The sequence below is a fragment of the Gopherus flavomarginatus genome, chromosome 1, assembly GCF_025201925.1.
Source record: "Gopherus flavomarginatus isolate rGopFla2 chromosome 1, rGopFla2.mat.asm, whole genome shotgun sequence".
NCBI classification, from domain to species: Eukaryota; Metazoa; Chordata; order Testudines; family Testudinidae; genus Gopherus; species Gopherus flavomarginatus.
In genome coordinates this window covers 127,176,062-127,200,515 of record NC_066617.1, presented here as the reverse complement: position 1 = coordinate 127,200,515, position 24,454 = coordinate 127,176,062, and the positions used below count along the sequence as shown (strand labels likewise).

General features: G+C 41.0%; 1 protein-coding gene across 1 annotated transcript in view; it reads right to left on the bottom strand.

Annotated features, from left to right (window-relative positions):
* Window positions 1-24,454, bottom strand: part of ST8SIA1 (ST8 alpha-N-acetyl-neuraminide alpha-2,8-sialyltransferase 1) — a 187,863-nt gene that overhangs the window by 45,897 nt on the left and 117,512 nt on the right. The window contains exon 4 of the mRNA XM_050969133.1: window positions 17,703-17,795. Coding sequence (XP_050825090.1) covers window positions 17,703-17,795 — 93 coding nt within the window. The remainder of the gene's footprint in view (window positions 1-17,702; window positions 17,796-24,454) is intronic.

Here is a 24,454-nt window from a genome sequence, read left to right as displayed (position 1 = left end):
GGACTCTCTGCCCCTTATCCAACCCCCCCCAGGCCCTTACCCCCAGTTCCCCCCTCACCCGGAGCCTCAGCGCATCCAGGAGCTTCGCTCAACACCAGCAGCGTGGCCCTGGCAGGGCCTGAGCCGCTCCCCGCTTAGAGCCGCATGGTAAGGGAGCGGGGCTGCGAGCTCCAAGCTGATAGGAAGGAGCTGAGCTCAGCCTGGAGCTCGTAGTCCTGCCCCCTTATCACGCAGCTCTGAGCTGGGCGGAGCTGAGGGCCCCGTGGAGCCACGCTGGTCAGGGACGCTCCTGGATATGCTGAGGCTCCAGGAGAGGGGCAGAGATGGGGTCGGGTAGAGAGCCTCAGCCATTCTCATGGGGGCCCCTGCGGAGCCCGTGACCTGAGGCAAATTGCCCTACTTGCCCCCCCCAGGCAGCCCTGAATGGTCTTATCAAAATACGAAATTGAAATCCTCTTTTACTTACCTATCAAAATGTGAATGCAGCATTTTTTGCATTTTCCCCGAAACAGATGATAAAAACACAAGCGCCTAAAGTATCCTGGATCTGAACCCGCAAAGCATCACTTCAGTGAAAGCAGAAAGCACTCAGCATCCTGGTAGGAAACTCCCAGGACCACACAAAACTGAGCTTATTGCCTACACCCTGTTTCAGGTGTAAGGGATGCCATCAAGTATAGCAGAAGGAACACAAAGGCCTGAGCTCACATGTTGGCAGGAGGGAAAAAAGAGTCGGGGCTAGACCCTCACCTGCTATAAATTAGCATAGCTCCATTGGTTTCAATGGACCTGTACAGATATATATCAGGTGAGAATCTGACCCATTAGCTGTAACTTCTGCTGTGCCTGCATTTCTAGTCCAACTGAATCCTCAAGTCCAGACTAGTGGAAAAGAAGCAGATTGTCATATGCAGTTTAACATGAAAAAGAAAACAACATATAATTGCTGCCCAGACTTACAGGGACTAGAGCTGGGCAAATCATTCAGAGCAAATAATTGACAACTTATGTTACATTTTTCAGTTTTTGAGTTGGTCACAGACAGATTGAGATTTTTTAAATATATTGATTATTCAAAGTTATTATTAAAAATGATTCCTGTCTGCAAATAATTCTTTGTCCAAATCTTGCTAGAGAGCAATTCACTGTGAGTACTGGATATTAAAAATTCAGGCTATTTTGAAGTCACAGTGATGGTTTTTCATTCCCTAAGTATGGGAGTTGATCTACATTTTCTGTTGACATTTAACACCCACTGACTTCAGTGGGCTTTGAATCACAGCCCAAGAAAGCAGAACTCTTTGACACCGGTTTCTTGTGCAGATATTTAAGTTGTGAATTCAGTATTCACTTTTCATTAGTATTCTTCACTATTTACTTAAAAGTTACTGATAATGTGAAAACTCCTGCCAATAAATATGAATATTTGTGGAAAGTGAAAGCAAACAAGGCACAAACGTTGTCTGGGTGAGTCTGTTAAAAAAATGGAATGAATATTCACAGAAATATTGTCACAACATTTGCCCAACTCCTTACTGACCTTCCTTCCTGAATATAGCCTGCATAGCTTGGTGTACTAAGATGTCCTTGACTTTGAGGCAGTGAGGTACTGTCATGACAGCTGACTGAGACGTTTTGCACTTCACAAATGCTTTGTGTGTACAACTGTTCATTCACTTTGCAGGACTCAAACTGCTGGCAAACTATGTAAAAGAAAGATGCATAGATGTGCTGATCCATCCCAGCCAGCGGAGGAAGGGTGATGATCACTCTAGTCTACCTGCCATATGGAGAAGCACAAGGCTAGCTCTCAGCAGAGACATATGGTAACTGTGTTGCAATCTTTTCTCTGGTTAGGTTTCACTTCCAGCATGCCATCCTTTCATTGCCAAGTTATCCAAAAAGAAGCAACTTTGACTTTACATTTGTAAGAGGAGTTTGGGTACTTGTTTTGGACTTCTTTTGATAGCTATTTCAGCTTCTGGTTGTTGAAAAATCTGGCAACCCTGTGCAGCCTCATGGATGGGACTAATGGGGTCAGATGACAGCCTGATGAACACATGGGCCTTATAAACAGGGCGGAGAAAACTCACAGAGATAGCCTATAGGAGGCAGGCTAGGCTCATGGGGAAGGCCCTGAGGTAGGGTATGCAGGATACAGGGAACACCAATGAATGATAGATTGCAAGAGGAACTTCAGGGAAAGCAGCATAGGAGTCAGCACTCTGTGACAGAACAAGGAACGATTTAAAGGTAGCCCAGGAGGGGTAGAAAAATCTTATGGATATTTGGCTGGACTTTTGTTACCCTGGAAGGAGTTAAATTTGCTTAGTAACTTGGACGGGGGTCCAAACTACATCATGAACACCTTTCCGTGTGAGAAAGGCCAAAGGGAAGCACCTTGGAGAAGGGAAATGAGGCAGGAAGCACTTGCAAATGTCATGTTTGTCCAGAAGGGGTGCAATGGGATGACATATAGTGTAAAGAGATTAGACCTACTATTAATACAATAAATAAGGAAAAATGAAGTGGCATAATACAATGAAATAAAACATGAATGTGATTACCAAGTGTCCCAGATCAAGTGTTTGAATCTAGACTATGACCTGTCAGGATAGTAAAAGAAAAATCACTCAGAGGATATGTAATAATATTTATGCAATGCATTCAAGGACTTGAACATTTGTTTTAAAAAATCCATTCTCATGCCAGAAAGTATAATTGTTAACTCATTTTCTAAATGTGTAATTTGAAGTGAAGGTGGGCTTGTCCACAGTCATACACCTAGTGAATGACACAGTTGGGAATAGCCTGATTCCCAGCTTCCTGTCCTAACCGTTAGACAACATACCTTCTGCTTGCAGCAACAAATGTAATACAGTAACTGGAAGAAACTTTCAGAATTTTTCATAGCTCTAAAACAAAATTAAATTGAAAATGTTGGACCAGATCCTCAGGTGACATAATTCACAAAGTTAAGATGATTTACACCAGCTGAAGATGATTACACCCTCCAAGACATGGCATGGCTTCTGGTCAAAAATCATTGGGGAGTGGAATCTGTCCTTTAAAATACAGTTCTCCCTAAGGAACAAAAGTATGCTTTGTAACAAACAAGTGCAAAATAAAAAAACATTAATATCTTATGCCCATCTTGTATTTGCATTTAGACTAAGAAACAACCACATTCATCACCACCAATCAAAGTTTTTTTACTCCAGTTTCCAGGGCTGCAACTTCAGATGGTTATTTAATGTTTTTAAGAATGAGAAATTTGCCAGATAGGATGACCAAGGGCAATATGTGAGGAAGTAAAAATAGTACTACAGAACTGAGCTGACCCAGCAATATATAGAAACACTGGCATAGAAAACAAGAAGGATGTTCAAGGTCTTTCAAAGGGCTCCCCACTGCACTCAGTGATTGTGGAAAAATGCCAGAATGGAGTACTCTCCCCTGAGCCTAATGGATAATCCCTACTCCACGGGAAAGTGAAAACCACAAGGTCCCTTCCAATATGTGCTGGAGGAAAATTCCTTCTGACCACAGATTTGATGAATGATGTAACCCTGTGCACATGGGCAAAGGAGTACCATGGATATGGATCTAAGGCCACTGTGCCTTGCCATAGCACTGATATCTGACAGTCAACAGCAGCTGGTAGTTTTTCGGACAACAAGGGTTCTATAAGTTAACAGCATCCATCTAAAATTCTGTATGTGAATTTAGTGCTGAATAACTGTGCTGGATGGACAGGCCCGGACTTGGAAGTCTATTGAGAACAGGTACAATGGCCAGCTGTGATCCAATGAATTGAGCATTGGGTTAGGGGCCAGAACGATTCTATTCTGGATGTAACAGAGACTCATTATGTGACCTTGCACAAGTCATGTAACTTCTTTGTGCCTCTGTTACCCCATTTGGAAAATGAGGATGATGTTGCTTACCCACTTTTCCAAAGCCCATACTGGCTTGCAACAGCAAAACAACCTACTCCTGATGGACCAGAGATTGGCTTCCTTCAACACCTCCTATCTGTGGGCCAGAGACTATGTTTCTCATTTCACACTCCACTCACAGGCCACACTAGTTTGCCTTTGGCCGCCACCCTCCACTAAAGTCTGAAGATGCCACTGTTCCCCAGCAACTCTCCTGCTAGTAGTCTGATACCCATCTTAAAGTCCAGCCATCAACTCTGGGCTGAGTTACAGAACCCCAGTACTGAACTCACCCACACACATCTTGCCTGAGATTACTTGATACCTGACAAAGAAACACAGAAGCAGCTTAAATAGTCATATAATGAAAGATCCAACTGTTGTAATTCATGTTTGCCTTAGGAGAGGATGGACATGAGCAAGAAGACAAGGTTACAACCTGGTGAAGCAAATTTAAAACCGAATCTCCTCATGTTCTAATGTTTTTTTAAAATTAGCTTTCAGATGCTGTAGTACTAAGTGAAGGTGAAATCATTCACAACCTTAATTGTGCTTTCATGCGGTTTGTAGTCAATAGGCTAAATTCACTCCAAGTTCACATTAGCTTCTCTCAGCCTAGATCATGGTGCAGGGTCCCGCTCAGAGGAAATCTTCAAGGAAGGATTTGCAGTGCCACCCCTCTTCTTTGCTGGGAGGCGTAAAAACAGAATGCTGCCCCAAAATGGAGGGTGCTGGTGGTGAAGGAGGAATGACTTCTAGGATGGAGGCTGGCACAACTGATTAAGAGAGCTTTAAACTAGGAATTTGGGGGAGTTGTTTGGGAGATGTCCAGGTAATCTCCACGCCGGAATTCAACCTTGAGAGGGAAGAAAACAAAGTAAGAGAGGATACAGCCATGAGCAGAAGAATGGACATAAGGAGGAAGGGTAGTGTAGATACCAGTCTAATAGGTGATACTGGGGGTAGAATGTCTGTGCCTAACCAGGTAAAAAATGTCAGTGAAGCCAAACGGCAAAAATTAAGATGTCTGTACACTAATGCGAGGAGCCTAGGTAACAAAATGGAGGAACTAGAGCTACTGGTGCAGGAAGTGAAACTGGATATTATAGGGATAACAGAAACATGGTGGAATAGTAGTCATGACTGGAGTACAGGTATTGAAGGCTATGTGCTGTTTAGGAAAGACAGAAATAAAGGCAAAGGTGGTGGAGTAGCATTGTATGTCAATGATGAGGTTAACTGTAAAGAAATAAGAAGTGATGGAATGGATAAGACAGAGTCTGTCTGGGCAAAAATCACATTGGGAAAGAAAGCTACTAGAGCCTCCCCAGAGATAGTGCTTGGGGTGTGCTACAGACCGCTGGGATCTGATTTGGATATGGATAGAGACCTCTTTAATGTTTTTAATGAAGTAAACACTAATGGGAATTGTGTGATCATGGGAGACTAACTTCCCAGATATAGACTGGAGGACAAGTGCTAGTAACAATAATAGGGCTCAGATTTTTCTGGATGTGATAGCTGATGGATTTCTTCACCAAGTAGTTGAAGAACCAACAAGAGAGGATGCCATTTTAGATTTGGTTTTGGTGAGTAGTGAGGACCTCATAGAAGAAATGGTTGTAGAGGACAACCTTGGTTCAAGTGATCATGAGCTAATTCAGTTCAAACTAGATGGAAGGATAAACAAAAATAGATCTGGGACTAGGGTTTTTTATTTCAAAAGAGCTAACTTTAAAGAATTAAGGAAATTAGTTAGGGAAGTTGATTGGACTGAAGAACGAAAGGCGGAGGAGGCCTGGAATTACTTCAAGTCAAAGTTGCAGAAACTATCAGAAGCCTGCATCCCAAGAAAGGGAAAAAAAATCATAGGCTGGAGTTGTAGACCAAGCTGGATGAGCAAGCATATTAGAGAGGTGATTAAGAAAAAGCAGAAAGCCTACAAGGAGTGGAAGATGGGTGGGATTAGCACGGAAAGCTACTTTATTGAGGCCAGAACATGTAGGGATAAAGTGAGAAAGGCCAAAAGCCATGTGGAGCTGGACCTTGCAAAAGGAATTAAAACCAATAGTAAAAGGTTCTATAGCCATATAAATAAGAAGAAAACAAAGAAAGAAGAAGTGAGACCGCTAAACATTGAGGATGGAATGGAGATTAAGGATAATCTAGGCATGGCCCAATATCTAAACAAATACTTTGCCTCAGTCTTTAATGAGGCTAATGAGGAGCTTAGTGATAATGTCAGGATGACAAATGGGAATGAGGCTATAGAGGTAGATATTAACACATCCGAGGTAGAAGCCAAACTCTAAAATCGAAATCAGAGGGCCCAGATAATCTTCATCCAAGAATATTAAAGGAACTGGCACATGAAATTGCAAGCCCATTAGCAACAATTTTTAATGAATCAGTAAACTCAGGGGCTGAACCGTACGACTGGAGAATTGCTAACATAGTTCCTATTTTTAAGAAAGGGAAAAAAGTGAAAGTGATCTGAATAACTATAGGCCTGTTAGTTTGACATCTGTAGTATGTAAGGTCTTGGAAAAATTTTTGAAGGAGAAAGTAGTTAAGGACATTGAGGTCAATGGTAATTGGGACAAAATACAACATGGTTTTACAAAAGGTAGATCATGCCAAACCAACCTGATCTCCTTCTTTGAGAAAGTAGCAGATCTTTTAGACAAAGGAAACGCAGTGGATCTAATTTACCTCGATTTCAGTAAGGCATTTGATACGGGTCCACATGGGGAATTATTAGTTAAATTGGAAAAGATGGGGATCGATATAAAAATTGAAAGGTGGATAAGGAACTGGTTAAAGAGGAGACTACAACAGGTCGTACTGAAAAGTGAACTGTCAGGCTGGAAGGAGGTTACTAGTGGAGTTCCTCAGGGATCGGTTTTGGGACCAATCTTATTTAATCTTTTTATTACTGACCTTGGAACAAAAAGTGGGAATGTGTTAATAAAGTTTGCGGATGACACAAAGCTGGGAGGTATTGCTAACACAGAGAAGGACCGGGATATCACACAGGAAGATCTGGATGACCTTGTAAACTGGAGTAATAGTAATAGGATGAAATTTAATAGTGAAAAGTGCAAGGTCATGCATTTAGGCAGTAATAACAAGAATTTTAGTAATAAATTGGGGACACACCAGTTGGAAGTAACAGGGGAGGAGAAGGACCTCCGAGTATTAGTTGATCACAGGATGACTACGAGCCGCCAATGTGATATGGCCATTAAAAAAGCTAATGTGGTTTTAGGATGCATCAGGCGAGGCATTTCCAACAAAGATAAAGAGATGTTAGTACCATTATACAAGGCACTGGTGAGACCTCATCTGGAATACTGTGTGCAGTTCTGTGTGCAGTTTCCCATGTTTAAGAAGGATGAATTCAAACTGGAACAGGTACAGAGAAGGGCTACTAGGATGATCCGAGGAATGGAAAACCTGCCTTATGAAAGGAGACTCAAAGAGCTTGGCCTGTTTAGCCTAACCAAAAGAAGGCTGAGGGGAGATACAATTGCTCTTTATAAATATATCAGAGGGATAAATATTAGGGAGGGAGAGAAATTATTTAAGCTTAGTACCAATGTGAACACAAGAACAAATGGATATAAACTGGCTATCAGGAAGTTTAGACTTGAAATTAGATCAAGGTTTCTAACCATTAGAGGAGTGAAATTCTGGAACAGCCTTCCAAGGGGAGTAGTGGGGGCAAAAGACATATCTGGCTTTAAGACTAAGCTTGATAAGTTTATCGAGGAGATAGTATGATGGGATAACCTAATTTTGGCAATTAATTTGGCAACTGATCTTTGATTATCAGCAGGTAAGTATGCCCAGTGGTCTGTGATTGGATGTTAGATGGGGTAGGATTTGAGTTACTACTACTACTACTACTATTTGAGTCTTTCCTGGGTGCTGGCTGGTGAGTCTTGCCCACATACTCAGGGTTTAACCGATCACCATAGTTGGGGTCAGGAAGGAATTTTCCTCCAGGGCAGATTGGCAGTCGCCCTGGAGGTTTTTTGCCTTCCTCTGCAGCACAGGGCGTGGGTCACTTGTTGGAGGATTCTCTGCAGCTTGAGGTCTTCAAACCACAATTTGAGGACTTCAATAACTCAGACATAGGTTAGGAGTTTGTTACAGGAGTGAGTAGGTGAGATTCTGTGGCCTGCATTGCGCAGGTCAGACTAGATGATCATAATGGTCCCTTCTGACCTTAAAGTCTATGAGTCTATGACTTGCACTCCCTGAGGATGTGTCCATTCAACACATCTGCATTTCAGCCTCCAGCTGCAGGATTCTTTAGGTGTTTCTGATGAAATCTAAAGCTACCTGCCCCTGGCAGAACTCGAGAGAGGATAAAAGTAGAACTCCCTGCCATTCCCCTGTGGAGAATCATCCAGAGCAGAACAGGCTTCACTGGCCCATGAAGTAGTGTTTTACACTCAGCAGTGTATGTTGGAGGGCAGGGGGAGGGAAGACCCTGGCCCTGTATATACAGTGTGATCAAATTCTTATTTAACAATAGACTGCTCTTCTCTCTTTACTCTTGACCTTTCAGTTTTACAAGGCCACCATCCAGGCTATTCATCCTGTGTATCTTCCACAAACAATGAAAACTAAGCATAGCTCTGGTGCTGAGTTAGCATCCATGCTTTAACTGGTAGACTTTAATGGTGGGTCTCAATGGGATGCTCTCTCAGCTTCTGGGCGTGTTTCCTCACAACTAGCAGGGGAAGGCCAATGTGGGAATAAACACTGGAAATGAATAAGCAAATAAGTATGAACCATTTGAAGGGACACCGATAATGGGTCAAATTTCCGCTAACAGAGCCAGCAATGAATTTGGCCCAGTGTATTTAAGAACAAAACCTTCTCTTTGCCACATTGAAGTGTAAGTGGCATCTCAAAGTGAAAGACATTTAAAAAAATACTTTTCACCATATATGCTGTTTGCTACCTTTTGCCTTTCATTCAGTTTTGAGAGTGACATTCTGTTTATACTGAATTTCAATTTATTTCTGGTTCTGATCTGCCAGAGCAGTGTTATTTAGCTTCCTATTAAACAGGGAAAATAATAATACACTCCCACTACAAACCAAAAAACTTAAAACTCAAACCTTCACGACTGTCATTGGGGAAAAAAGGGGATGAAAATATTTCTATATGTATTAAGACTGACTTGAATAAAAGCAAAATCTTTAAACAAAACTGACCTGAAATTTCAGAACAAATTGATATTGTCCCTTTAATGTGTGTACAGAAAGTGAGCAGAAGAGTGGGCATGAAGAAAGAGGCAGAGGCTGTTATCAGAGACCAAAAAAGGAGTTTAAAATATCAAAAGAAAAAACCTCTAGTTTTGTAAAGAAACAGTAGATAGAGAATCAATCTAGCTAAGCCCTCATCAGACCCCAATCACTGTAGTGTCTGAGCACTTCACAAATATGAATGCATGTATCCAAACCACACCTTTGTGAGGTAAGGAATTTTGATTATCGGATTAGGAACAGAGGCACAGAGAGAGATTACAACCAAGATTCTTCAGTGTCCTGTACCTTGTGTAGTCATTTACACCTGTGCAAAGTGGAATCGGATTGGATAACATTTGATTGATGACCATTCTGATTGGATAGTATTTTACAGCCACTTTCCAAAGATGTAAGTTATTACACAAGGTGCAAGACAGTAGGAAATCAGGACCTAAGGCCCAGATCCTTAAAGGTGTTTAGGTGTCTAATGCTCATTGATTTCAGTTGAAGATGAGAGCCCAAATGATTTGCACAAAGTCACAGAGGAATTCTGTGACAAAGGTTGGATTTGAACTCTGATCTCGCAGTCCAAGTACAATTTCTTAATCACAAGACACAAACAGGAGGCCTTATCCTTCACTCGGCTACACAGATTTTATACCAAAATAATTCCACTGAAGTCACTATACTACCATAAAACCAGTGTGACAGTGGAAAATCAGGCCCAGAGTGTTTTCAAGTAGAACATAAGAATGGCCATACTGGGTCAGACCAAAGGTCCATGTAGCCCAGTATCCTGTCTTCCAGCAGTGGTCAATACCCCATGCCCCACAACAACAGGATGTTGTGAAGATCAACACTATAACAGGGTTCTAAAAAGAAGTAGATAAATTCATGGAGGATAGGTCCATCAATGGCTATTAGCCAAGATGGGCAGGGATGGTCTCCCTAGACTCTGTTTGCCAGAAGCTAGGATTGAGCGACAGGGAATGGATCACTTTGATGATTACCCGTTCATTCCCTCTGGGACACCTGGCATTGGCCACTATCATGTTATGTTCACAACATCCTCTGGCAAGGAGTTCCATGTGTTGACTGTGCATTGTGTGAAAAAATACTTTCTTTTGTTTGTTTAAAACCTGCTGCCTATTAATTTCATTTGGTGACCCATAGTTCTTGTGTTATGAGAAGGAGTAAATAACACTTCCTTATTTACTTTCTCCATACCAGTCATGATTTTATAGACCTCTATCATATCCCCCTAGTCATCTCTTTTCCAAGCTGAAAATCTCTCCTTATATGGTATCTGTTCCATACCCCTACTCATTTTTGTTGCCCTTTACCGAACCTTTCCCAATTCCAATATATCTTTTTTGAGATAGGGCAATCACATCTGAACACAGTATTCAAGATGTGGGTGTACCAGGGATTTATATAGAGGCAATATGATATTTTCTGTCTTATTATATATCCCCTTCTTAATGATTCCCAACATTCTGTTCATTTTTTGGACTGCCGCTGCACATTGAGTGGATGTTTTCAGAGAACTATCCACAATGATGCCAAGATCTTTGTTGGGTGGTAACAGCTAATTAGACCCCAACATGTTATATGTATAGTTGAGATTATGTTTGCCAATGTGCATTACTTGGTATTTATCAACATTGAATGTCATCTGTCATTTTGTTGCCCAGCCACCTAGTTTTGTGAGATCTTTTTGTGGCTCTTCGCAGTCTGTCTGGGACTTAACTATCTTGAGTAGCTTTGTATGATCTGCAAATTTTGCCACTTCACTGTTCACCCCTTTTTCCAGATCATTTATGAATATGTTGAATAGGACATATGTGAGATAGTTTAATTTGGGGAAAATGTATTTAACTTTTCTTTAAAGATATTTACAAGTATAAACATTCTACACCTTCAAAGAAAAGGAAGTCCTAGAACTTTGTAACCTAAATTTTCTCCTACCTTCCCTTTCTGAACATGGGGCAAAAATAATTTTAAAATACTCAAGTATAGATGATTTTATGTGCTCCAAATTGATATAACATCAGCTATTAAGTAACTGAAAATCTTTCATGTGTGACACATTTTAAAATAGCTTACATTAGGATGGAAAAATGTAAACTTAAAAGCCTGATCTTGCAAATATTTATGCTAGCCCCACAAATTTCAGTGAAACTCTTTCACATAGGTAAAGTTACTCATGTGCATAAGCATTTGCCAGATGAGGCTCTAAAGTTGTCCATTAAGTACCCAAAAGTCAGAAAATGACAGTGGTAAAGTTGTATCCTGTGTTTCTGTAGCCCCGTCAGTCCCAGGATATTAAAGAGATATGGTGAGTGAGGTAATATCTTTTATTGAACTAACTTTTATTGGTGAGTGTCAAGCTTTCGAGCTTACTCAGAGCTCTTCTTCAGATCTGGGAAACGTACTCAGAGGGTATGTCTACATAGCAATATAAGCCCAGGCTCAAACCTAACCCCCCTTCCATCCACACACCAATTCTGTTAACCTAGGGCTTGAACCAAGGGACCCAGGACTCTGTGGGGCTGGAGGGTCCAAGCCCATGTTAAGCTGTGACTGAGGGTCTGAGCCCTATTGCTTTCCTGTATGCACATGGCCCCAACTTGACTCAGGTCCTAGAAGTCCCTCCTGAGGTCCCTTCCAACCCTAATAATCTACGATTCTATGACTGTATTCCATAGTTCCTTGGGGCAATGCCCTTAATCCTCTCCATGCTGACAATCATAGTGCAGTATATTGCACTCCACTGCAAATGGAATCCACACATCTTTTCAAATTGCAGCAGCTGAGGTCAGCATGAACTCATTACCTGCAGAACACCAGTCTGCAAGCACACCATCAAAAAGCCTGCAGGGTTTTCAAAGGAAAGAGATCAGAAGCTTTTTGTAAAGAGAGCTGCTTCCTGGTCACAAGAGCACAGCCAGATTTTGGTGCATGCTGCCTGGGCAACCCTGCACATGCAGCTCCAGGAAGCACCACAATGGGAGGGGGTGGAAGAACCTGAGAACAGAGTGGGGACTAAGCCACGGCCCTGCAGCTCCCGACTCAGAACAGTTTGTTGAGGGATGACTCCCAACACCTGGCCACTCCCCCTCCCGCAGGGCAACCATTTGGTCCTGCTGCACTCTCTCTCCCTTGCTCCTGGGTCACCTCCCCCTTCAGCGGCTACATGTGCTGAGGCACCTGGCCAGCATGCACTGTGAGGGTAGTGAGTGGGAGCCAGACCCAAAACTTCCCCACTGCCTCCCAGGGATCTCTTATCTGCAGAGGCACTTCACTGCTCCACAGCCAGTGGCAGCAAGCGAGGGGTGGGGGTTTTCCTCTGAAACCTACGTTTTATATCAAACTTCAAAACAGACAGGCAAAAATCAATACAAAAACAGCCCAAAAAAACACCTTCATCGAACACCCCATTTTAAAAAAGCATTGCAAAGTTTCATTTTAATAGTTGACAGCGCTGGAGACTGATGTCTAGAGCTCTGCGCATATGTGCATATCTGCTTTATATTTGCAGACATCCGCATCTGCGGATCATTTTTGCAGATCGGATGCAGATACAAATTTTGTACCTACGCAGGGCTCTACTGATGTCCTAATTATCCTCAAAACAAGGGCACATGGGCATTTCCCTGCCATTGAGACTCAGCCTAGAGGTGGAGAGCCAAATTCTCAGATTGGATGGTAGACTTGTCAAACTGTGCAGTTGTAGGCCTAAAACACTCAGAGGTGGGGGCTGCTAGCCACTCTGGGATAGGGTTACTTTGACTTGGGTCTGTGCACTGCAATGTGTACACCAGAGCCCTAGGTTCAAGCATGGGTCAGAAAATCCTTAATCTAGGGTTAAAATGCAGTGTAGATGCTCAAGCACAGGGTTCCCTGACACCTGTCAGCTGATTCAAGTCTCACAAACTGCAGGCTTACATTGCTGTGTAGGTTTCAGAGTGGTAACCATGTTAGTCTGTATCAGCAAAAAGAACAGGAGTACTTGTGGCACCTTACAGACTAACAAATTTATTTGGGCATAAGCTTTCGTGGACTATTGATTAGTCTCCTTAGAGTTGGTATGGCAATACCCATTTTTTCATGTTCTCTGTGTATGTATATATATCTTCCTAGTGTATTTTCCACTGCATGCATCCGATGAAGTGCGCTTTAGCCCATGAAAGCTTATGCCCAAATAAATTTGTTAGTCTCTAAGGTGCCACAAGTACTCCTTGTTCTTATTGCTGTGTGGCATACCCTGAGCATCACAGCTAAATACAAGGTGGAACAGATTGTTTAGCATAAGCAGTTAACACATATTTGAAGGGACCATTCAAGGTAAAGTGGCCCATTAGCACCCCTACAGTCATAGGGGGGAATGAAAGGTGGGCAAAAGGCAACTGGAGGGCAGCAGTTGTTAGTGGCTTATAGATTCTCGTAATAGGCCTTAAATCTAGCATCTCTATTCAGTCCATGATTTCAAGTGTCTAGCAAAGATATGAATTTAAGCTCCTGTGCTCGTCTTTTGAAAGTGTTGTGCAGGTTTCCTTTGAGGATGAGGACTGATAGGTCAGATATAGAGAGTGAGCAGGATTAGGGCTGAGGAAACCCCAGAGAGGGCACAGAACCTATGCGCTGATGACCCTGCCTCTCCTGAAGGTACTAGAGATCTGCAGATTTCAGGGACTGAATCCACTGTTTGTCTGAGAAGGAAGGCCAAACCCACCACCAAGTGAATGAATCAGGAGGAAATTAGTTTTGTTAGTTTCCTTTGTTAAGGGAATATTGTAAGATTTTCTTGCCCACCGCAACTCCTCCAGTTGTTTTTTCCATTAAAGGGTATGATAGGCTCACATGTTATTAAGTTCCTCATTTTCACGCGAATTAGATTCAGATTTAATTAACTCAGAAAAAGAAAAGTGCAATTGAAGAAAAATTAATCTTCATCAGGCATATGTTTATGTCTATAATATATAATGTTACTCTGATGTGCTTGCTACCAGAGATTGAAAAAGAGAGTGTGTGGGTTTTTAATTCTTTCAGTTTGTAAGGAGTATAAAACACAATTATGCCTGCAATAAATTTCATAACATTTTTTCCAATGACCTTTTAGGGCACAGTAAAAAAAAATTACAGGTAGAGCTGATTGAAATGCGTTTCTGGAAAAAAAACAAACAAAATACATATTCTGAAGTTTTCAAAATGAGATTTTTATTATTTTTTGGGGGGTGAAATCATGAATTATTAAACACAAGCACTCATGCAGAATCTTGAAGCACCTCACTGTTCACCTTTTGCCATGATAAAAATTGACCATTCAAATCCAACTGTTTGTTGCCTGTCTCCTACCCAGTTCTGGATCCATAACTATACTTTGTCTTTAGCCCCATGACCACTTAGTTCCCTTAGTAGCCTGTTGTGAGGTATTTTGTCAAAGGCCTTTTGAAAGTTTAAATAGATTATATCATCTGGTTTTCCTTAATCACCTACTCTATCGATCCATTTGAGGACTTTCCTTTGCAGAAAATGTACTGGTTACCCTACCATGACCTTCCAGGTTTTTAATTCTACATTTTGTTATAATTTCTACCAGTTTCCCTGGGACAGATATAAGGGCTTATTTGTCTATTTTTCAGGATCAACCCTAGAGTTTTTTTTTCTTAACATACTGTGACAGCTCATGCCAGAGCCCCAGGTCAATTCACTTGTGTATTAGAATAGATCAAAGTGATTATTAAATGTATAAGAGTATTTGATGTTTAAACTTCATGAAAACTAGTGGGATGTTTCTTGCATTCTTTTCACTTATCTGTATCCCATTATAATATAGTAGCAATAATAATGATAATTCTCCTTTCCTTTTCTTAACTAATAAACCTTAGTTAGTTTACTACAGAATTGGCTGCCAGCATTGTCTTTGGTGTAAGACTCCAGATTAACTGGTACTCTAGATAAGTGACTGGTCTCTTGGGACTGGAAGCTACCTAAATGTGGTGTGATTTTTGGTTTAAATAACCTTTTATCACAAAGTCCGGTTTGTCTGCGTAGCAAGACAGGCTGAAAAGTCTAAGGCAGTGGTGGGCAATCTGCGGCCCATATGCAGTGTGGGCCTGGCCGCCACTTCCCGCAGCTACCATTGGCCGGGAATTGCGAACCGAGGCCACTGGGAGCTGCGGGCAGCCATGCAAATGTAAACAAATAGTCTGGTGGCCCACCAGCGGCCGGCCTGCAGTCCACAGGTTGCCCACCACTGGTCTAAGGAGACTCTCTGTGACTCCATGGTAAGACTGATATAGCATTTCTTTGAATTGAGGCCAGAGCTCTCAGCACATTGCAGAATCAAGCCCTACAATAAGACAATGAGAGGAGGATGTGGGGGAGGGAGAAATGACAATTTTTTTCCAAAGCATTCCAAAACATGAAAACCTTCCTGTTTCACACACCTAATATGGGAAATCATGCAGCAAGGTATGTTACTAAGATTTTGTTTGGTTTTGCCAGCTGTCTCTTCAATACAGCCTCTGGAGGAGACAGTGGGAAACAAGTTTTCCTGCTACAGTTTGCCAGCAAAATGAAAACGTGAGAAAATGACAATGAAAAGTGACAATGAAAAACAGTACATATGGGCAATAGTGATGAATTTGCTAAGACAAAAATTTGCATTAAAAAAAAGCAATGCCTTTTGCACTGGTGATTACTATTATGATAGCTATCAAACCCCCTAATTAAAACGTGTGTGAGACATACATACACATAAAATACATGTGTTTATTCATCCAAAAACTACATTAAAATAACCCCTAAATCAGGAAATTCCACGGACAGACTTAATCCTGCTCTTTTCTGTGCCTGCTTTGCAACAGTCATAAATTAGATGCTACTGTTCCACTAACAGAAGATCACACAACCCTAGATACACGTGTGGAATCTTGAAATGCTACAATTAAAAACTGAATAAAAGTAATGTATTATCAGAATGGTTTACTATATCTTTACGCCACAGACATAGTATCTGATAAGTTAACTTCTCTTAGGTAAATGATTTGCCCAAAGTCACCCAGGAAATCTGTGGCAGGGATAAGAATTCAGCATAGGTCTCCTGAGACCCTTTCCCGTACCTTTATCACAAGATCATCCATAGCTGGGTATTCATTTTTGTTAGCATCCATTTACTACGTATTTTCTTTGCAACAAGGAGTGCAGCATCTTTAGGTGCAAGACAGCCAGTTAATTACAAAGCTAACTTAGCTGTTAATTGAGGTGGTCAATATGCCAGCAAATTCTGACTATCAGTTGAGTCACATATAGGTTGTATAAGTAATGTTCATTGTGTCCTTGCCATACAGTATAAATGACTTTCTCTGATTGTTTGGCACTCACAGAGCAGTAGGTGATACTGTAAGAAACTGTCCCTAGGTAACTAAAGCTGAAAAAAAATGTGTGATGTTATATTGAATGTTAATAGTAGTATGTGGTCGTGAAATTGAAGTAAAAATTACAGAGCACTGCACATACAAAAGGGTGCAGAGTCAAGTATGCACTTGCAATATTAACTTTGTTACTTCCTAACTCTTGAGCGCTTCATGGTTCAATAGCAATGTTTTGATTTCAAAGCTCGACTGGCTTGCAGAAACCATCAATAGCGCATGTAAGGCCTAATGTTCGGATGCTGTAAGTCAGCATAGGTCCCTTGACTTCATTGGAGCTATATTGCTTTACATCAACTGAGAATCTGTCCCATTGTCTAGGACAGTTTGATTAGATACCACGGAAAGACTATCCAATGTGTCTTAGGAGGACCACAGGAGGGAGCCCCTCTCCTGCAGAGCCAGAGAGTGGAAAGACATTACAGAGTGCCATTAAAGCCAAAGCCTGCAACATTTTAAAGGATAAACCCCATAAACCCATGTATTAAGAGGGTAGAAGGAAAACACGAAGGAACTGTGTTTACTCCTACTTCTTTTGTTTCATCCATTTAAAATAGGGCTTAATCCCACTCCCATTGGTAAATGGGGATGAGGGAATGAATGGGATTAGACAATGTAAAACTTCCATTACTTAAATGGGGCAAGACTAGGCTCATAATATGGCAAAGTGACTTTCATCTACTTTTGATGAATGAGATTCCAGTTATGCACCAAGTAGATACACAACGATGACATCATAAAGAGTCCTAATCAGAATGTGGCCTTGTTCTGGCCCTGAGTGTTTGCACCCCTATGCTCATACATTGTAAAGTGAATCAGGAATTTGGGGTTCTATTCCTGGTTCTGCCTCTGGCTTGCTGACTTGGAGCAAGTCACCTTCATCTCTGTGCCTAAAATTCCTCATCTGTTAAAGTGGGGACACGAATATGTATTCCTCACAGAACTATTCCTAGGCTAGAGAACCTCATATTGAAAATATTTAAGGAACATAACTCTGTCACATCAACATCTATGATATACATGAAACCTTCTCCTTGCTGAACAAGAAAGAATGTGCTTTCTACCTTTTCTCAATTATACTGGGATTAGCCGTCACCAGCTGGGTCTTGGATCCAACATCCTTGCTGTATTCACTTGACAGAGGAGGAAGGTTGCATCTGCAGAAACAAAGACAAAGATTTTTGTCATGTTCCAGTTTCAGACTTTTTATGTTGTAGGAATCCAGTTTGCACATAAGGTCATGCAAGCTGACAGAAAATTTGCAATACTAATACTGGGCCAAATGACAAACTGATTATGAGCTAAATCTTCAGAATTGCTTACACTTTATTTAAGCATCAAACTCTCCCAATATGTGTATCTACAACAGGTATTTTTGCACTAAAATGTAGGTAAGTGCAAAATTATGCACTTTTGAAGAGATGGTTCTATATAAGTGTATTGATAGTAAACTCTGAAGCAAATAATGAAAAGTGCCTAGATTTATATATCGAATGTCCCTGCTAATAGGCTATAGGCAAAAGGATACATTATGCACAGAAATACATTTCAATTAACCTTTTTAAAATCCCATTCCCCTCTGTACTTCTCCTTGTTGGTTGACTGTGTCCCAGAATCCATCATTCTGTGACATCACAACCATCATGGACTACATATCTTGCAAACTATGAAGCTTTTGGTATTTTTGATGTCACAGTCTGAAATCTCTTCAGTGGAACAGAAAGTACCAACTGGACTCCAAAGGTGGAGGAAAAAAATATTTTTTAGTGGTTACTTAATATGAATTTCGGTGTTTGAATGCCTCCCACAACCTGGCTGCGGAAGACGTTAAGTACACTACTCTACTTTGCAGGTCATTTTTAGGAAAGAAGATGGGCAAGGGGGAAGACTGAGAGAAACAATGTGACAGAAACTACTGTCACTGAAACTAGACCCAACTGCTCCACAATGAAGAGGTGGAAAGTGGAAATAATGCTAAATGTAGGCCAAAATGCACTGACACCCATACATTGTTATACTCCCAATAAATACATTTTGTGCAGAACCAGGTCCCTTGCCTGCTTCACTCACTGAAACTGCAGCATAGACAAACAGAATATGATCTAAGGCAGCATTTCTCAAGCTGGGGGTCCTGACCCAAAAGGGGGTTGCAAGCCTATTTTAAGGGGGTTACAGTATTGCCACCCTTACTTCTCTGCTGCCTTCAGAGCTGGATGGCCATAGGGTAGTGGCTGCTGGCCAGGCACTCAGCTCTGAAGACAGTGCCGCTGACAGCAGCAGTGCAGAAGTAAGGGTGGTCTGGTATGTGGGGGTGAGGGGGCGGTAGTCACTTCTTTTGGGGGAAGGTTGTCATAGCCTGAAATATTTAGAGAACTCCTGATCTAAAGGAAGGAAAGGGGGCATGGCCAAGTGTAATAGCCCTGCTTTTTATGCTCCCCCCAAAAGTGCGTGCTCAGAAGAGGTACGAGCCAAGCAAAAAGTAAAACAGCCTCTGGTTGTTTTAACCTACACGGGCAACTGCACTCAACCCAGTGGCTATGAGGACTCAAAAGTCAAGCAGGGTAGGCTCCAGCATAGACAGCAACATCATTTCATATTCATTTCCTTTTCTCCTGTTACCAGGATAACACAGATTTCTTTGGCCCAATTCAGATCCTCTTGCTCCTGTGAAAATCTACCTTTTATGTGGCACTGTACTCTTCCCCAACTCTCTTTAGCTCCCCTTTCTTGGATGTCCTGTGTTTATAGGCCTGACCAGATACAAAAGAGTGCTCCACCAATCTGTTCCTTTGTGCGCTATTTCCAGGCAATAGGTGTGTCATGTACCTGCAATGAACACTGGTTGCTCATTCCAGGTATCAACTAGATTCAAATTGCATGGGGCCTATATCCTGCCTCAGTAAAAGGTGGGAATTTGGGAGAATAGGGAACGGAATGAGCTCAGTTTCTGTGCCAATTTCTAGCAATACCATAGAAAGGATTAATGCTGTAATGGTCACAGATTCTAAAGACCAGAAGGGTCATCTAGTAAGACCTCCAGAATAACACAGGCCATAGAACTTTCCTGAAATAATTCCTGTTTGAGCTAGAGCATCTCTTAGAAAAACATCCAATCTTGAGTTAAAATTTGCCAATGATGAATAATCCACAGGATCCTTGGTAAATTGCTCCACAATTTGTGTGAAAAATTTTGCATCTTATTTCCAGTCTGAAAGGTTGTATGCTGTAGTACGCATTCATTGTAGTGTCAATCAGGGCCAAGTAACAAGGGATGCTATTACCATCGCAGTCTGACTGCTGCCCTTGGCAAGTGTTTTCACTGCATTCAATGAACAGCCCCAACCCCTTATAACGAGGAGCAAGTACTGCTGCTGGCCCCTTCTGCAATCCATACTGACCATGTGTGCACTGTGTTATGTCCAGAGTTGGTGGGTGGGAGGATATATTTGTGTGCACATTACACATCATTGTTTCTGTGCAATTTCAAGCATAGTTATTACTAATGCAAATCTGCCAACATCCTCTAACAAAAACAGGATGATGCAAATTTGCATATATTTGCATAAATTCAGATACAAGCCATCAGAAGCATGGGTTTATATTCATGCTGTCAGAAAATTCCAATGCGAAAAGATAGTATCTATCTTTTGTAGAGAGCCATGTGTCACTATTGTTCTCTTTTTCATGGTTGCAATTCTTAAAAAGAAGAAAAGGGGAAGATTGACCCTTGAGCTGGCTGGGTTTTTGTCTGTTTTGATAATTGTTTTCTCATTAAAAAAGGAGGAACAACAACAACAACATTTTTCTTGGAAAAATTTCTCTGTCAACATTTGTCAATTCCAAACAAAGAATTTCAATAAACATTTTTTTTAAAAATGTTTCAAAACTTTCAATGTCAAAACCAGTAGGAAAATCCCACTCTGTCTTCCACTTTTTTGAAGTGGGAAGTAGAGGGGCATAAAAAGAGAGAAAGTGTGAAATGCAAAATTTCATGAACTTTTTAATTACATGAAAAATCTTGGGATTTCGGGGTGGCGGGTTTCTTAATTTTTCATAAAATATACATACATCCTTGTAAACAAACTAATACCCCTTAGTTATTATTTCATCACTCAACAAAATCCCAACAAATGTAGAAAATCAAGTCACTTTCAACACTCTGTAGTGGTGCTCTCAGAAGATCTGGTAACATATTAATAGATGCTAGGACCATCAGCAATGAAAAAAATGTTATCTCCTTTTATTTTCTGTTAAACATTTTTCTGTGCAGCTGCTATGCATTTTGTATGATGACAGAGTGCAAATTTAACACCTGAATAAAATGAAATCCTAACTATGAGGAAAGCATCATTAGCAACAAGATAAATATTTGCTTAGATTTCTGTCTTGCAACGGAATCTGGGGAATGTGGATTTTGGATTATATAATGATGACAGAAGTCAAGTAAACAGAAGGTGACTTGGAGACATTTTAGTACCAGAGCTAATAATTGTCGGAGAAAAACAGAGTTCTCACTCTCAGGTTGGGTGCAGCAAGTCACTTTCAAATTGCGTGAGATCCCTCCATCAGGTTAAGTTCTGCCACTCTCATTGATATTGCATAATATCTTAGACAGAGCAAGGGGACCGCTTGAAAAGTAAGGTAATTACTCAGCGTGAGTAAGGGTGGCAAAACGGAGCCGCAACTGAGCATTAAGCACATCAAAAGAAACAGATTGCTCCAGTTTCCTGGAAACCTAGTCATCTGTCGTTACAGGAAAATAAAACAGATTGGCAATCTGGCTAATGGACTTTTTGCATTTGAGAGGATAAGTCTCAGTATTTTTATATTTAAACACACATGCACAGGCAAGTTTTCACTGAATCAAGGTACACTCTCTCTCAATGCTTGCTTTAATCATTGTCCTTTATAACTGCATCGCCATAACTTTATCACTCAAACATATGAATAAATACGTCTGCTTTTATAAGCCAGCCCCAGATGCATCATTTAAAATCAAGTTCCCTTCATCAGTAAATCTCTCTCCCAGCTTGTGCTACAGCATGGAATATTAAGAAATTGGCTGAGGACCCGGCTGGAAATTCAGCAAGAAGCCAGCTGGTCAGCAGAAGCCACTTTGCTTTTTTCAATTATTTTTTAGGCTGGTTTGCACAATGCCAAGTCCCAGACAGGTGTTGGACAGACTGTGAAGTGAAAGTTTCATACTAGCAAGAAGCATGCATTTTTAATTATACCACAACCACTTATTAGTCATTTAATGAATCTTTTGGTCTTGGGCAGAGGAAGGGAGAGAAAAGAATTTCTTGAGGCCAAGAGCTTATATAAATCCTCTGACTGTTGGCCTCAAAGCAATATGGATTTGAATACACTGGAATCTGTTGCATCTTCTCACTGAAAACAAGGCAATAGAAAAAATGTGATCAACATGCAGAGTTGCCTATGAGGTGGTACCTGTTTCACAGCTGAGACCCTCATGCTCTATAGATAGCTGGTGAACCAAGAGAAAACATAAAACTACCCAAGGCAGTAAGAACTGTACTATGCTTATCCCACAAAGAAGTCACTCTTTCCATATCTTACTGGTAATTCTTCTTACCATATTTGTTCTCTATACTCCAAAATCTAGATGGGTGCATTGGCCATAGAAAGGCACTGGGTGTAATTCTTTAGACTGGACTAGAGGATTCACTAATCTTTAAAATTCTTGTTTTTAATGCATGGTCTTTTTGCCTTTCAATTATTAAACAGATGGAGGAGCAGCAAGGCCAAACCTGAGTGGCACTGTGACCCCAAGCGCCAGGTCATAAGCGCTAATCTTTCAAATTTGGCTTGGTGCCATTCCCCTCCTGCTGTCATGATGGAGGGGCAGCTGGGCCAGACCTAAGAGCTGCTGTGACCCTTCACACCAGATCACAACATATGGAGCAGGGAGCGAAGCTCAACCCCACAGAGCAGGAGCCACTGCTGCAGGATGAGTTTTTAAAATCATGGAAACAAACAGGAAAAGCACAGTATCCAAGAAATTTTCACCACTGTAATAAACTTGCATCCCTAATGGTAGTTTATGATACTATATGGTACTATATAGTCTTATGCTCCTGGAGGAACCATTGTAGGTGGACCCTGCCAGGGGACAGTTCTTATTACAAAACCAGCTGAGATAAACTCAATTGGTGGGCTCACTTTTGGACACGCTAAGTAACTGACTTGCAAATCGGGCTTCAGGTGCATAGGCAGAGTTGAAGAAGGGAGTAGAAAGGGTTGCACAGAAATTGGTGCAGTATATTTGGTTCCATCTACAATTCTTTAATAAGCACCACATTTAGCTGGGGATGGGAAATGTAGCAAATACCAAATGCACACAGTGCTTAGCGAATTTATTTTTATCGTGTGGCCATGCCCACTACTTCATCCTTTAGATAAATCAAATGAAGAACAATGATTGTCTTCAGTCCTTGCAAGAGATCATTTAACCCATTTTCCCTCTTTGAGTGACCATGCAGAGGACAGGCACAATCATGATTACTTTCCCAAAAGACTTTCAGGGTGTTTCCCTATTTTCAGGCTACTAAGCAGCATCATAAAGCAAGAACAGGAAACTGGTGATTGATTGGCTTTATGATCAAGATGCTTACACATCACTCAAACCAGCAAAGAACCATATTGAGGGGAAACAATATAATTATTATGAATGTAGATGGGCAATAGCAAGCTGATGTGATAGACAAGCACAATGGTGTATAATCTGTATATCTGTAGGGGATAAATATGCTGTCAATCTGGCTGGAGGTCAAAAGAACAAATCTGAATTTTAAAATGAAAAATGTGTTTGAAAAGGTTCATATATGTTCTTTATTCTAATGCACTGGTCCCCAACTGTAGTACACATAACACTAGTCACTAGTGCAGGGGTAGACAACCTATGGCACGTGTGCTGAAGGCAGCACGCAAGCTGATTTTCAGTGGCACTCACACTACCCAGGTCCTGGACACCGGTCCAGGGGGCTCTGCATTTTAATTTAATTTTAAATGAAGCTTCTTAAACATGTTAAAAACCTTATTTACTTTACATATAACAATAGTTTAGTTATATATTATAGACTCATAGGAAGAGAGCTTCTAAAAATGCTAAAATGTATTACTGACATGCGAAACCTTAAATTAGAGTGAATAAATGAAGATTCAGCACACCACCTCTGAAAGATTGCCGACCTCTGCACTAGTGAAACAAAAGCCACCAGGAGCTGGCACCTGGGTTGGTTTAAAGCAGTGATTCTCAGCTGGTAGGTCATGACCCCCTGAAGCGGCTACAAAAGTGATCGTGGTGCATTGAACATTTTATTTCAATCTAAAGGAAAAAAAAAAACACACCACCAAACCACCTCACTCCCCTTCTGCTGCCATGCACACTTTCCCTTCAAGGTCAAGTACTCTCTGTCAACATCTCAAAACACAAACACAAATAAATTATATAAGCTTATTGTTATCACTGATATAATTTCTAGTCTTACTCTTACAGTAAACTTAAGGTCATGTCACAAAAATCTGGTCTTCAAATAAGGGGTGGCAAACTCAAAAATGTTGAGAAACACTGGTTTAAGGTATATTGTCAAAATAGGATCCATTATGACTACCCTAAGTACAGTTATGAAGGTGATTTGCCAAATACTTTTGAGTTTTAGCTGTAGTGGGCTACATCTTAAAGACTGAGATCTGCCGTCTCATGCAATCTTTGTATTACTGCAACATTATTTAGTATTCAAGCAACTGAACGAGTTTAAACTCCTACATTTTCCACATTACTGTGTAATTAACT